The sequence below is a fragment of the Helobdella robusta genome (genome assembly GCF_000326865.2).
Source record: "Helobdella robusta unplaced genomic scaffold HELROscaffold_3, whole genome shotgun sequence".
In the NCBI taxonomy this organism is placed as follows: domain Eukaryota; kingdom Metazoa; phylum Annelida; class Clitellata; order Rhynchobdellida; family Glossiphoniidae; genus Helobdella; species Helobdella robusta.
In genome coordinates, this window is record NW_008704501.1 from 3,265,707 (window position 1) to 3,280,997 (window position 15,291).

At 30.9% G+C, this 15,291-nt stretch overlaps 6 protein-coding genes across 6 annotated transcripts; 1 reads left to right on the top strand and 5 right to left on the bottom strand.

The window, feature by feature from the left end:
* Positions 1 to 216: 216 nt before the first annotated feature.
* HELRODRAFT_66074 (hypothetical protein) lies at positions 217 to 2,085 on the top strand (the record flags this gene model as incomplete). Its single annotated transcript, XM_009021244.1, has 5 exons — positions 217 to 325; positions 1,046 to 1,162; positions 1,570 to 1,733; positions 1,821 to 1,923; positions 1,988 to 2,085. The coding sequence occupies 5 exons, from the start codon at positions 217 to 219 to the stop codon at positions 2,083 to 2,085; spliced, it is 591 nt and encodes a 196-aa protein (XP_009019492.1).
* A 2,624-nt stretch (positions 2,086 to 4,709) lies between these two features.
* HELRODRAFT_161316 (hypothetical protein) lies at positions 4,710 to 5,430 on the bottom strand (the record flags this gene model as incomplete). Its single annotated transcript, XM_009021245.1, has 3 exons — positions 4,710 to 4,753; positions 4,873 to 4,949; positions 5,237 to 5,430. 3 exons carry the CDS (start codon positions 5,428 to 5,430, stop codon positions 4,710 to 4,712), a joined length of 315 nt encoding a protein of 104 aa, XP_009019493.1.
* A 181-nt stretch (positions 5,431 to 5,611) lies between these two features.
* HELRODRAFT_161317 (hypothetical protein) lies at positions 5,612 to 7,653 on the bottom strand (the record flags this gene model as incomplete). Its single annotated transcript, XM_009021246.1, has 6 exons — positions 5,612 to 5,759; positions 6,034 to 6,197; positions 6,289 to 6,427; positions 7,092 to 7,299; positions 7,364 to 7,525; positions 7,596 to 7,653. The coding sequence occupies 6 exons, from the start codon at positions 7,651 to 7,653 to the stop codon at positions 5,612 to 5,614; spliced, it is 879 nt and encodes a 292-aa protein (XP_009019494.1).
* A 397-nt stretch (positions 7,654 to 8,050) lies between these two features.
* Positions 8,051 to 8,698, bottom strand: HELRODRAFT_161318 (hypothetical protein; the record flags this gene model as incomplete). The annotated part of the gene is made up of 1 exon (XM_009021247.1): positions 8,051 to 8,698. One exon carries the CDS (start codon positions 8,696 to 8,698, stop codon positions 8,051 to 8,053), a length of 648 nt encoding a protein of 215 aa, XP_009019495.1.
* A 2,328-nt stretch (positions 8,699 to 11,026) lies between these two features.
* HELRODRAFT_188571 (hypothetical protein) lies at positions 11,027 to 12,820 on the bottom strand (the record flags this gene model as incomplete). The annotated part of the gene is made up of 5 exons (XM_009021248.1): positions 11,027 to 11,468; positions 11,635 to 11,699; positions 11,755 to 11,918; positions 12,004 to 12,148; positions 12,612 to 12,820. The coding sequence occupies 5 exons, from the start codon at positions 12,818 to 12,820 to the stop codon at positions 11,197 to 11,199; spliced, it is 855 nt and encodes a 284-aa protein (XP_009019496.1). The 3' UTR covers positions 11,027 to 11,196.
* Positions 12,821 to 13,624: 804 nt separating this feature from the next.
* HELRODRAFT_161320 (hypothetical protein) lies at positions 13,625 to 14,281 on the bottom strand (the record flags this gene model as incomplete). The annotated part of the gene is made up of 1 exon (XM_009021249.1): positions 13,625 to 14,281. One exon carries the CDS (start codon positions 14,279 to 14,281, stop codon positions 13,625 to 13,627), a length of 657 nt encoding a protein of 218 aa, XP_009019497.1.
* Between the last annotated feature and the right edge of the window lie 1,010 nt (positions 14,282 to 15,291).

The following is a 15,291-nucleotide window of genomic DNA, read 5'->3' on the forward strand; positions in this document are numbered from 1 at the left end:
TTAAGCAGCCGAATCATGTATGTAGAACATATCATATGTATATACTCTATATATACGTGCGGAATAAATATGTTGATTCCAAGTGTATGCATAGTAAACATAATTTTATAAATGAAGTTTTTAAAATGTCTTTGTACCTTAAATCGACGTCTACCTGAAGACGATATTACAAGAATTTGTGAGCTCTGAACATCGAGCCGGAGAAAAGCGAAAATAATGAGCTGTTTCTGTTGCTCGCGGTGGCCGTACGCTGATTCAGATTCAAAAATTGGCAGAGTTCGGTTAACAGATTTGCCTTCTGTTCAGTTGGACACTAATAGAACTGGTTTAATAATGTTTAATTAATTTTCTTAATTATTAATTAAATAATAAATAATCTATAAAATTAAATTATTGATTATAATTAATTAAAACTCTCGAAAGAAATAAATTTTGAAAATTTTTTGAAGCATTTTCAAATCATTTTAATAATTTATAATTTATATTACACTATATTATAATATATATATATAATATATATATAAATAATATATATATTATATATATATATAATATTATAATATAGTGTAATATAAATTATTATAATAAAACACAGAACTTCATGTTTGTTACTTAGCAGTTAGAGTTGAAGAATATATAAAATAATCATAATGTTAGCAATTTTATATTAGCTACTGTAGTGTCTCAACTATTTTTCAAACTCTTCAGAAACAATTTTCTCTTCAACAATATTTTAAACTCTTCATAAACTATCTTTTAAATTCTTCAGAAATAATTACAAACTCTTCGACACATTGATATTTCAAATACTTTATATGATGATTCTTCCTTACCTAATCATAGAAAATAATAAATAATGATTTAATACTCTAATTTAATTAAAATAATAGTAATAACATATAAATATGAAATAAATAATATTAATATTGTAGTTGTTTAACCTCTAGTGGGAAGTAAACAAAAAAATAGTTAAGTTGCTGATGTGTCAAAAAACTGGTTGACATCAACATTTTAATAAATTTAAAATAAGTTTTTTATTTAACAGGACAAGGTGTTGTTTTAGTTAAGAATAGCACCAGGATTTGTGGCTCTGGATCTGCCTTAGCTAACACCCCAATTCAACAAAACAAAGCATATTTTGAGGCCAAGTTACAATCAGCAGGTGCTGCTCTATTCACTTATTTTACAAATTCATAATGAAAATTATTGATTTTAAGAAGAAGTTTTTACTGGATTTTATTTAAAAATTTGTTTCTTCATTGTGTTTTGCTGTCAAGTTGATACAAATTTTTTTTATCTGACTTGCTTCCTTCAAGTCATTTAAAAAGATCTAAATTGCAAGAGGGTAAATAAAAAATTATCTTTTGACAGCTTATGACAAAAAATTCCTCATTTGCTTAATCTGTTACATGTTCTACATTAAATTGCACGTGTAAAAGTTACCTCCTTGATTTGGTCAAGAAGATTTTCAAATTAAATGACTCAATAGAAACAACTTTTTTATATAACTGCTTTTTTTTATCATTGTGACCATTACAGAAAAAAAGTAATTTCCATAATTACAATTAGGTGTATGGGGTCTAGGATTGGCAAACAGAAACTGCAATTTGCAAAGTTCTTTACAAGGTGCAGACCAAAACAGTTGGGTGCTTCGACAGGATGGAAAAATTTATCACAAAAATGAAGAAAGGGGGAAGTTGAGTGAACAGCTGCCTCAAGAGGGTGATGTCTTGGTGAGTGAATGTTATCAATGTATAATGCAAGATCAATTACATTTTTTTTTATAAATGATGTTTAAAATGTGTTAAATATCCCTACAGGGTTTCACATATGACCACGTAGATTTGAAAATTTTCCTGAATGGTAAGCCGACAAACTTATCTTTTAGTGGTATTAAAGGAACTGTTTATCCACTTGTATATGGTTGGTCAAAAATTTTTTTTCTGTGATATGAAATTGTCCAATAATTTTTTTGCTTTGAATATAGTCGATGATGGAGCAATAATTGACATGATTTTTAGTCGTTTTGTTCATGAACCTCCTGATGGCTATGAAGAAATTATGATCGAGAAATCATTATTATGATGTTCAGTAAAGTTTTAGAAATTTTGTTCTAAATGTGCTTTCTTTCTTTCCTTATATATATATATATATATATATATATCATAAATTACTGATTTCAACTCATGATTTCCTGTATGTTTCTAATGTATTACATCTTTTTATTGTATAACATTTTGATTATTTTTGATTATGAATTAATATTTTATATTTTTTGTTTTTTGTTTATATGAGTATAAATTTATGTGATGAGTCAACTGTATTATGCAGTGATTGCAAATCAGTTTATGCATGTTCACACTGTGAATAGTGTTCTTGTAAGGCTATAATACTATCTTCTCATAAGGTTTCCTAGGTCATTGTTTATTAATAATGTACGTGAAATTTTCCTTCTAAAAATGTCAGTGTATTTGCACTTATCCTGAAAGACAGTTGCTTTGAAAAAACAATCCTGAGTTTTGAGAATTAAAACTTTTTTTTAGTTTTTGTTCAATTAACATCAAGTTTTTTCTTATGAAAATTATGTACGATTGATGCACTACAGCTCATTAATTAGAATTGTCTATTATGACAATCAATATTTTTATTTCCAAAAGTTTCTAGGTTTTAATTTGAGACTTAAGTGTAAAGTTTTTAACAGCTTTGTCTTTATTATTATCTGATGATTTCAATAAGAAATAATAAATTATGTTATAGTTGAAAAATGTAATGGTTGGTCTTTTTTTTAAACTTAACTATATTTCTCTTTTCTAATCATGCCCCTGACACTGACGACATCGGTATTTCTAATGACATTGGTCCGCTTTGTACAAATTCAGTTGAAGAGTTTTTTGTGTTTCAATTTTTTATACATGAACTTGTTAATCTAACTTTTTCTACTTCCAAATTTTTTACTCCTTATAAAAATTTATTGTCATACCTGTCGTAAAAAAATCTGTCTTTCGGTTCTTTCTCTTTAGCAAACCTGTTACTAATATTTCTTATCAATACTAAAATTTGTTACTTAATATAATATAACAAATTTCTACAGTCTTGTAGATACGCAAAAGATTTTTGATAAAATCAGGGAGGAAATAGGATGTCAAACGGAAATGATTTCTAGGATCTTTTCAATGGGAACCTAGGTTGTCATCTGAAATAAAAACGAAGGAAATCCGACTTTCAGCGAAACAACCAGTGAACCTTTTAAGCTTAGAGATGCAAACTTAAACAACGCATAGAGCCCAAAAACAAGGCCAAAGTGAAATGAAATTACCTAGCCAGATAAACAAATTTGTTTACACATTCTAAATATTTAGCACGGCTGAACAGTTACAACTTAATGCTTTGCGCTTCAATTCTTGTTTTGATTTGAAGGGCAAGTTTATCTCTATCACATGCTTTGAAGCATATGATGTGTCCTCCTAACATTCGCTAAGATGGTTATAAATAAAATTTTTCATGTCTCTTTCTTTTGTGTTCTTTGCTCTTTATTGGCATAATTATCTTAAAAGTTTTTAAAGTTTATTATTAAATATTTAATAGTCATGAAATTAAGTTTGAAAATGTCGATTTTTAACTGCGATTCTAACGGTCGTTCTGAAAGAATGTTTTTCATAGTTAAAGAAAAATCAACATGGGTTGAATATATGCTAGCTTATATTATATTTAATTAATAAGATATATTTAAGATTAGTAGTACTGACATATATTTCACGGGCAATTAAATCTGTTGGGAGTTAGTATCAATGAATATAAATATAAAACAATTCATATAATCAAACAGGCCATACAATATTATAATTTTACATGTAGGTATTTAACGTTAACCTAGCTAGTTGAGTTTCAACGAAAAAAATCAAGCTTACAAATCATAAATGAAAAAATAATGTTAGTACAAGATGCAGGAAAAATTAATAGCCATTTTGACATTTGCAAAAACAGTATTAAGTCAGAATTTAATGAAGCATTCGTCCTTATTCACGACAATTTCCAATTCTTTTAATTTCTTTTTGTTATATTCTCTCCGACAAAAAATATAACTAGCGCCGTAAAGGATGGCTGCCAGAAGGCGCCAAAAAAGAGTGTTTCCGTGCATCGCTAATCTGTAATTGGAATTATCATATACCAAACAGGAGCCCACAGAGTCACTACATGAAGAAGTTTGCCACAAAATGCATGCCCAATCTATCAGCTGCCCATATATTAACGGAGATGGCAACACTAAAAACAAAGGATTATATTAATATTAAATTAAAGATTTTTGATGTAAAACATTTCTGCACTGATTTTAGTATAGTCATCACCCATATATTATACAATTTCAATGTGCTTTTCCCTATCATTGCGCAGCATCTTGTTAAAACTAATGCGAATTTTGAAATTTTAGACTAGAATTGCTTGCTCTATCTTTTTGTATTCAAGATAAGCTTCACTTGTAAAAAGTCAATAGTGGCATCATTGACGTCACTCGGTTCTCATTTATTGTACAAGGATCGGTTCTCATTTATTGTACAAGGAATCAAATGATTCCAGGCCAAGCTAATTTCCAAATTTTTTGTATTTTTTATATTTTTCATACGTTTCGTAGTTTTTTGTTTTTGATTCTTGCATGTTTCTTCTTAGATTAATAGTGTTGCTAAGTTTTTATTTTCATCTGAATGAAAAACTTAGGGCAAGAAGCCGTAGTTGAGACTTTGATGAGTGACTACATCTAAAAAATGGAATATTTCTACAACATTAGTGATTATTTTACTAGATTGATATGTCCTTTATCTAATTTTACAAATTAAATTGTTCAAACATAGGTTTCCTATGTTTTATAACACAAACCGTAGACCTCTATAAAATGGGCTTTTTGTCCCATGCATGGGGCAAAAGGACTGTGTAGAAAAACTATCAAAATAAGCCTTAAAAATAGTTTCAAATCCTAAAATGTAAAAGAATTTTAACAGTTTTATTGTACATAAAATAAAAATTGTATAAAAAGAAAATAAAAATTTTATTTTTGTTGTTAATTATTGTCCCAATTGATACAAATAAAAGTTCTACGATGGTCTTCTTCCAGCCCTATACAGGAAGTATGATGCCAAATGTTACATGTTTGGCATTTTATTCATTGAAATCCTGTGAAATCATTACAAAAAATTTGTGAACATGTCCCACAAGGAGTCAAATCTTTAGATCGCTTGACAACCGACTAAGCTTTATAGTTTCCGGAGATGTTGTCATGGCTTTTTGATGTCTTCTTAAAGTTCTTGCAGGAACTCCATATTCTCTGATAACTTTACTAAGTAACTGGCCATTGGTTAGAGCATCCAATGCTTTTTTCAAACTTTCACCATCATAAGTTGAGCATCTTGTAGATTTTCTTACATAATTTTTGGCCATTTTATACCTTAAAAATTAAAATACTCGTTCCCCTATCTTCTCATATAACATCATATCCTGTTCTCTTGCAATGGTTAACTATAAAATATGGAATATTTTTCAATTTGTTTATTAATGTTCAAGTCTTAATCAGATATTTTAACTAAACCTAAATGCCGCGGTCTACTTTTCTTAATTCCTATTAAACACATGCTAAATCTGCTTTTGGTTTTTTTGGACCTTTTCTCAGGAGCTCTTTTCCTCCTCCAACTACTTCTTCATCACTCACGAAGTTCATAGCGGATCTCAAGATTCCATGAAGGGCACTGTTGAACATTGCCAAAATTGTGCTTTAAATTGAAATTGATTGATTGAACGTTAAGTACAGGTACTTGAGTAAAATTCCTATGCCAAATTTTATCAAATACATACATGTAAATATATATTTATATATGGGTAAATAAAACAAATAATGTCATAAAATATTACTTGCTAAACAAACTAAAATCAGTTGCAATCCTAACGCTAATGATTTGTCTTCTTCGTCTACGCACCTTTTAAATATTTGTAAAATTAAAAAATATTATTTTTCTACTGAAAAAATAAGTTGATTGATATACTAACTTAAGAACGACATTGGTCACAGGAACGTTGTATATGATATTAATTGCAAAAAAGCAAACCAAACCAATCGAATATAAGGAAAGAATGAGAGTACATGAGCTATCACAGTATCCGATCTTTGCTGTTTGTGGTTCGTTACTTACGCACGAACAGTCACGGTATATCTATTGTTTCATCATTAATAATTTGATAGAAAGTTAATATTTCATATTCACATAATCTTGGATCATAATAACAACGGTAGAACATGCTTACTGATGATCCGTTGTTTGCGTAGCTTGTGCATCCAGCATGGCAAGGAGATATATACCAGACATTGTCACTGCCACATACGGGATCAAATGAATTCAAGGGACACGAACAGTTTTCATTGCATGTTTGTTGAAAACCAACGCTGACAATTTTTCAAAATTCATGGTTGATGAATGCTATTTAAAACCTTAAATTTGTACCTATACCATATGAAGGGTACAGTTTTTATTCTGTATTTGTTCACACGGAATAAAAAATGTTTTAATTCTATTCGACTATCAGGTCAACTTCCAAAATTGATTAATGCAATTCATATCATAATTAGTGTTGTTGAGTTAAAAAAAGTCGAAGAATCAAGCTGAAACGATAGAGTCAATTTAGTTCAGCTTGGGGTTGAATTCGCGGCCAGATGGTGCCGAAAGTCAACTAATTAATTTATTTTCAAAAACGAGATTTATTTTATCGTTGGTTGCGAAATTTCCTTTGTCCATTTTATTTTCGGATTGATGTTGATAAATAATAACATTTTTTAAACATTGAAAAAAAATATTTTGAGAATAAAAATCACTACTGGTTTTATTTCATAAGTTTGGTTAGGTATTTACATAGCTTCATTTGCAACATGGTTTGGCTTGACTTGGTAAGCTTGGACAAACAAGCTTGGTCTTTGACCGACGATCCGATTCGACTAGGGTTAAAGTTTTCTTATCTTAGCTTGAGCCTCAAACCACACCAACATTTATCATAAAAATAATTCAAAAGCGGGTTAAATTATATTAAACTGGCTGATAATTTATGCAACAAACCTTGTTGATTTCGAAAAGCCGTGTGGAAAGCTGTTAGAAGGGCATTGAAGAAACATGATAGCTATAAGCACAAATACATTTATTAACGATGCTGTTAATACAAAAATCATATTCCTTGTCACTCCAGAATCTAAAGTAGGTTTTAACTTCCCACTTATAACACCTCCAACGTAGGAAACTATTCCACCGGCGATAGAGGGAATCATTACTGAAAATATGAAGTTTTTTCTATAATGAACAAAATAAATTTTGTAACAATGATATAGTTCAACCTCCAAGAAGACTTGCCATCCATGCAGTCAATTGGAAGTGAACTTCAATATATTTTGGCAGGTATGCATAAAAAGCAAGAATGTAACAATCGAAACAAACTCCTAGAGATGTTAGAACAAAAATCGGATTGCGTGCCAACCTACGCAATGCCACAAAGAAATCTGAAAATGATAAATCTATAATTAAACTTTTTTTTACATGAAAAATATAAATTCGGTAAATCAGAAGGACTTTTCATATTTTTATCGCGGTATAACTTTTTGGCTGTATCTGTTGATTTTTCGGTCATGTTTGTTGCACCATCGTCTGCTAACTGAGGCTCATGCACTTCATCGTCATCAAATTCTTTTGGCAAGAAAAATGTCGGGACGGATATAGCGATATTAATAATAAAACAGATAATATATCCGAGCCACCAGGCTCCTATCCATTTTGGATGACTGGGAGTTAGGGAAGTTTCTGTCAAAAATCGAAAGTTTTTATTTCTCAGGTTGAAATTGTAAATTGTTTATACTTTCAGGATAAAGAATAATGTATTTCAAATTGCCTTACCTTTCATACTTGTGTGCAAGGACAAAAAATAACTTCCAAGGGCAGATGACACAACTGGTGAAAAATACTTCATTGAGAACACGACACCTAAATATAGAATATAATCTGTATTCACCAATCTTATAGATAAATATTTAAAAGTATAAACCAATTAATTTAGAAGCCAGAGGACCGGACATATTTTCGTCAATGAAGGTTAACCCTACAGTCCACAGGCAAGCTCCGGCAGCTCCATATACTATTTCTGATATGATAAACATCACTAGAGCCGCATAATTTGGACCAACTTTCATTTTATTTTCGTTGTCACTCGTACACTGACCTTCGCTTCTATTAAAATTATACGATACGTTACAAATTGCTGCTTTATGGTGCCAATCGTTTGAGTTATTATTCTCATCGTAGCTTGAAATTTCTTTGAAGATGAAACGCGGCAATACGTATAAAAAACTACAAAAACCAGTTACTAGCATGCAAATTGCAAATAATCGAATGTAATGGTTGGGTTTAATAAAAAATGATACCGAAATAGCGCTGCTTATATAACCGAGAGTAGATATAGTTACTATAATACTGGATAGTGAACTTGGCAGGTTGAAATTTTTTTCCAGTGTGGTTAATATAGATGCTGTGTAAGTCCCTTGAACTTCCTGGGTAAAACTGAAGGTTAAGAACAAAATTATGAAACTCCATTTATTTCTTCGAAGGCCTTTGAACATTCTGATGATTCTTGTACAAGCCGGCAATTGCTGGGGTGGATCATCATTTTGGACATCAGCCATTTTAAAAAGTTCAATTGTTTGCAAACAATTACGCGTTGTTGAAATATAACAAGTAAATTTTTGAATCTTATATCAGATTTAAACAACTAAAATTTTTATATTTTCTTCAGTAGATGACTTGGCTTATATTGTAGCATTCGTATTACTACAAGTACACATGCACACGCGCAACGTTTAAGCACAAAACATTTAATGAAGGGTTTGCTACTAAGTTTGAGAAGTCTCAAGTCGTTGAAATATTTTCAAAATTATTTACATAAGATCAAACAATTAAATTTATCGTCCTGCTAAACATTGAACATTGTAAACTACCGCCAATAATAAACAGCTTAAGAGAAAGTTGCCTTGTTTTGTGTTCTTTTTATAATCACTTGAAAAAAAAATTTTGTAAATTAACTAAATAAGTAATAAATACCAACACTTAAGAATATTTATGCATACCACCATTATCATCAACATCACCACCACCATTATATAGCACAGGTATATTTATTATATGTACAGCATTATAGCTCACAGGGCAACAGCACTACCTTTTTTTAAAGCCAATGGTTTAGAAACTTATATAAGCTGTACCTATGTGAAACGCTGAGTAGAGGTGTGCAGGAATTGGGATTTGTTATCTATTCCCTCTTAATTTTTTGCGTAATTCACGTTTCCTGTCCAAATTCCCAGATACATTTAATAGTTGGTGTTCCCCCTATAGAGACGTTATTAAATAGTTGTCGTTCGTTCAGTGAAGAACGAATTTGGGATGTCAAATACAACGCTCAACAACAAGCTTACTATCACTGGGACTGCAGTTTGAATGAAAAACATTTTACATAATAAAACATTTTCTAATTTAATGCAAGTTTGTTAAGTTTCTTTTTAACATTAAATGCTGGTACTAAATAACCTACCAAATTGATATAACTACGAGGAAAAAGGCGACCCAGAGGATACTTGCAATTACCGGCCAATTTCTCTTCTTTCACCCCTTTTGAAGATACTTGAAAGAATAATGCATACTCGTTTACAATCGTTTGTAACTGCAAATAATGTAATATGTAATTGTCAATATGGGTATAGGCCTAAGCATTCGACCGAATTAGCTGTGCTTGAATTGATTCATAAAGTCTTCAAGACTTTAGACGATAGAAATCTCACTTTAGGAAATTTTATAGATTTGTCAAAAAGATTTGACGTCATAAACCACAATTTACTCTTGAAAAAATTATATATGTACGGGATAAGAGGTGTAGCCTACTCGTGGTGTGAAAGCTATTTCAGGGATAGAAAGCAATATGCTGCGTTAGAAGGATTCAAATCAAAATGTTTGAACATTAACAGTGGGGTTCTACAGGGTTCAATTTTCGGACCAATTTTGTTTGTCTTGTATATTGATTATATTGTCAATGCGACTGATTCGGCAAATATGTTATTATATGCGGACGATACTAGCATATTTTTTACTTCAAAGATTTTTACTATGAATAGTGACCGCATAAACCAAGAATTACAAAAATTCGTAGATTGGTTTACTCACCATAAATTGGCAATTAATTTAACAAAATGTTCATATGTATTATTCGGCCCCACAATAATTACCAACACAATAAGCAACCTTGATATAAGAATTAACACTTTGGCTTTACCTAGATGATAATCTTTCATGGGAACCACATATAAAATCAATTTCAACAAGATCAATAAAATGTTAGGTATTTTATATAAAATTAAATCAAAAATGAACTACGACATCATGATTGAACTTTACTATACCCTGATGTATCCACATTCAATTTATTGCAATCTTTTATGGGGCGGAAGTCCAGAAAACCATCTAAATTATCTTCAAAAATGTCAAAACCGGTTTATAAGACTAATATTTACATTTCCACTGCGTACTCACATAACCAATGCTTATCATTCGTCACTCACCATTTTACCAATTAAAAAATTGCACATCTACTTCACATCAATTTTTGTATTTGTATGGAATACTGTATTGCTAAACGAAATAAAAGCGATAAACTCATTATACTTATTTAAATACAAGTTATAAAAAACATTTTTAATTAGAAAAATCACTTAATTTTAATAATTTTACACTATGTGTGTTTTTTGTGAGTGAATTTTCAGTCTCAGTTGTGATTACCCTATATTGTTACCTTTTGAAAATATAACAGTATTATGATATGAATTATAGTATGGTGCATATTTGTAAGTGTGTGTGAGCGTGAGTATATGTTTTTATTTGACATTTCTGTTACATTTATAGTTGGATTTTTTTTTTAGTTAAGGGTGGCTATCTACGAGTTTATCTTTTTTGGTCACACTTCAAATAAGGATAAAAAAATTGTGTATTCAAAAAAAAGCATTATGTATTAAATCTAAGCAGAATCTTGTAGAAAATCAACTTAAAATTTTTAAAACAAATGTAAAAATATCATAAATAACAGAAATGAAATCGATAAAACGATAATGTTTAAAAATAATTACGAATGACCTTGATATTAATTTTTAACATGTTTTCCTTTAGTGTCGTTAGAATTATCGACATTTTTCAGTTCCAATTTTTTAAATTTTCTCCAAGAAAGTAAAAAACTTATGGTATAAAAGACTGCTGCCATGAAGCGCCAGAAGAGAGTGTTTCCATGCATGACCAGCCTGAGCATGGAGTTGTCGTATGCCAAGCAGGAACCCCTTGCGTCACTGCATGAAGATGTCTTCCACAAAATGCAGGTCCAATCGATCAGCTGTCCATATATCAACGGAGAAGGAAGCACTGGAATAAAAATTATTTTAAGCCATGAAAATTACTTTAAGCAAGCATGTCATTATTACATTGGATAAACTTAGTACGGGAATTGATTTGTAGTTAAGTAATAACTAGTGAATATGTATGTATTAAACATTGTTAGTAAAATTTTCGATTTAGTTTGCGATCTTACTTGCTAAGCAAATTAGAATCAGCTGTATGCCTAACGCTAAGGATTTATCTTCTTCATCCACGCATCTGTTATAAAAGTTGATATCTTAAAAAAATATTACAAATTTGAATGGAAACTCACTTGAGAATTACATTGGTGATGGGCACATTGTACAAATTGCTGACTGAACAAAATAACGTCAAACCAATTATATATAGAATAAGAAAAAAGGTACAAGAATTGTCACAATATCCTGCTTCTGCAGTTTGTTGCTCGCCGTTTATACAAGAACAGTTGCTGAACATCTGTTCGAATTCAGACGATTTCATCTCTGTTCACACTCAACACAAATTTTAAATTCACAAACATTTTTCAAAAATATCAAACAACCATTGATCCATTACTATTACTGAAATGTGCAGAACATCCAGCGTGGCACGGGGAGAGATACCACACGTTGTCGACGCCACAAACCGGATCAAATGAATCAACCAAACACGAACAGTTTTTGTTGCAGGCTGAAGTGAGATTAACACTGGAAAAATTATCATGTACGATATTTTTCAGACAGGTTTGTGACAGCTAAACATTTTAAAATAATTAAATTATTTTCAATTTTCATAAAAATTCAAAACAAAAAAGAATATATTGATCGATTATTAAAAAAAATGGGCGATCTTTCCGTTAAGTTTCATAATGAACTAAATTTTATTGCTTATCGATTTTTTTACAAAGCCAAACTTTGTTAAAAGTAAAAGCACGAAGGATTTTTATCTTCGTTTTCCAGCGAAAGCACTCAGCCTTCTTAATTTCTAACACAGCTAACTTTTATTACTTTAACGATAGAGATTTAATTAATTTATTTCAGAGTATTAGTTTTTGTGTAAAAACGAAATAATTAAATAATTTTTAATTCAGATATTTATATTTTTTGGTGATTATTTTCATAGTAAATGTTGCCATTAAAACTACTTCGCCAAATAAAATAGTTGAAGAACCTTTTTGTTGATTCCGAATATCCATGTGGAAAATTGTTGGCAGGGCACTGAATGAACATGATGGCTAGCAGTACAAATATATTAACGATAGATCCAACACTTGTAATCATCATATTTTTGGTAACCGCGAAATCTAAGGAAGGCTTCAGTTTTCCGCTTACAACTCCTCCAACGTACGACGTTAACCCGCTAGCCGCAGAAGGAACCATCACTGCGATTATGAATAGTTTTATTTTGATCAGCACTTTTATCACATTTTTATTTAGAAGGAATATTTTATTAAATGTAATATATGGTAGATATAAAAATTTATTAACTTCCTATAACACTTGCCATCCAGGCAGTCATCTGAAAATACACCTCCACATACTTCGGCAGGTAGGCATAAAATGCCAGAACGTAACAGTCAAAGCAAACTCCTACCATTGCGAATACAAAAATCGGATTGCGAATTAACCTAACCAAGGCAACGACAAAATCTGAATAAAAAAATCTAATTACTTATTTACTATTTCTTGTAAGAAAATTAGATAAACCAAACTTTTAATATTTTTGTCGCGGTACATTTTGACTGCGGTGTTATTGGGTTTGGATTTACTTTCATTTTCACTTCCATCTCCCGCTAATTGAAATTCGTGAACTTTGGCGTTGTCAAATTTTTTTGGTAAAAAAAATGTAGGAATGGATATGAAAATATTTATGATGAAAGAAACAACGTAGCCGAGCCACCATGCTCCTATCCATCTCGGATGTCTTGGTGTTAATGAAGTTTCTGTTGAATGTGTGAGCACAATATTTTTAAAATACATTAGATGCTGACAGAGTGAGCTGTAATAAAATACATACTTGTCAGACTGGTGTGCAGAGACAAAAACAAACTGCCTATGGCGGAAGAAATGACAGGAGATAGGAACCGCACAGAGAACATAATACCTAAATAAATTCAACAACTGCACATAAATGACATCTTGCTTGAAATTTGCTTTTGATTAAATAAGAAATAAAATTTAATTTCAACCCATTATCTTGGAAGCAGTGTTGACAGGCAGGTTGTCATCGATGAAAGAAAATCCAACGGTCCACAAGCATGCTCCAGCTGCGCCATGAAACACTTCAGCCACGATGAACATCACGAGAGCCACGTAGTTCGGACTGACATCCATTTTATTTTTGCTATCAACTTCACAAATACTTGTAACACCTTCATCAGGGTTCAGTGATACGTTGCATAGAACGGTTTTATGAATCGAAACATTACGTTCAATATTTTGAATCATGCCAATTGCATCGTAGTTTACATTTTCTTTAAAAATAAAATGAGTCAGTGAGTATAGAAAACCACAGCATCCAGTTACTAGCATGCAAATTGCAAATAAACGAACGTGATAGTTGGGTGTTATAAAAAACGATACGGAAATGGCGCTGCTCATGTAACCAAGACAGGCTATAGTTACGACAATGCTGCTCAGTGAACTTGGCAGGTTAAAATTTTTTTCCAGTGTCGCCAGAATGGACGCCGTATAACTTCCATGTATGCCATGAGTGAAGCTGAAGATCAAGTAGAAAACTATAAAACTCCATATATTCTTTCGGAGGCTTGTTAAGATGACGACAATTCTTCCACCAGCAGACCGCGACGCTACATGTTCAGCATTTTGAACGCCATCCATTTTAACAAATTTAACTTTGCAAAAAATCAACTAAATTTGAAGTTTGCTCTTATTATTTCGTAGAAAAAATTTGTCGTCAAATGATTTATTAGTTTTCAATATTGTTATTGCCGGGTTGTCTGAAGAAATAAAAACAGAAAAATTTGTGCTTCGGTATCAAGGTGCACGCGAGCAACACCCCAATCACAAGATCTTGTTTTGACGTGTCAACTGTTTTATTTAACAAAGTTTTAATAGAACAATTACGTCATAAAACAGGGTAGTCAAAATTTATTGGTGTGCTGTTTTTTATACATCGACTTAAAGTTAATAAAGTTATATTATTGCAAAATTTGAAATATTCAAGTTGAAAACGGGAACAGACTTTCATGGTCTTTTAAAAATTTTGATCAATACAAATTATTTAACTGCAACGTTTGACAAAATGATTTAAATAAGGAAAACGTCGTGATGGTTTCGTGCATCCTAAAAAATAAAATGCAAATGCAGACACGCACAACGTATTAACATTTTAACACGATAAATCTGTTTCAAATCTAAAATGAAACAACCGCGTACAGCAAGCATGCGCCATCGTACCACGGAACCTCAACATTTGAATTTCTTAATTTTAAAATTGCTACAAGATACAATTTTTGCAATTTATGTTATAATTGCAGTCAAACTTGAAAAGGAGACACAAGAATTTTAACAATAATTTTGTGTAATCACTTAAGGAACCATCGTAGCCGTCTATTGTTTGCTTCTGAGAAAGTTCAGTTAGTTTCTTTTCTAAATTATTGAGTAGTATTTTTAAATACTCAACGATGAACAATTATTACGTAAGCCTGCCATCCAAGTGAGTATCAATCAAATTTAATGACCTCTAACAGCTTTTTTTTGGGTGCCTACAAGACCCATTTTGAATTTACTAGAGCATTAAGTTGGACCAAATGAAACTGATAAAAGGAAAAGAAAAAAAGAAAATATTATTTCAACCGTTATTTGATGTTGTTAAATTGGAACATAGT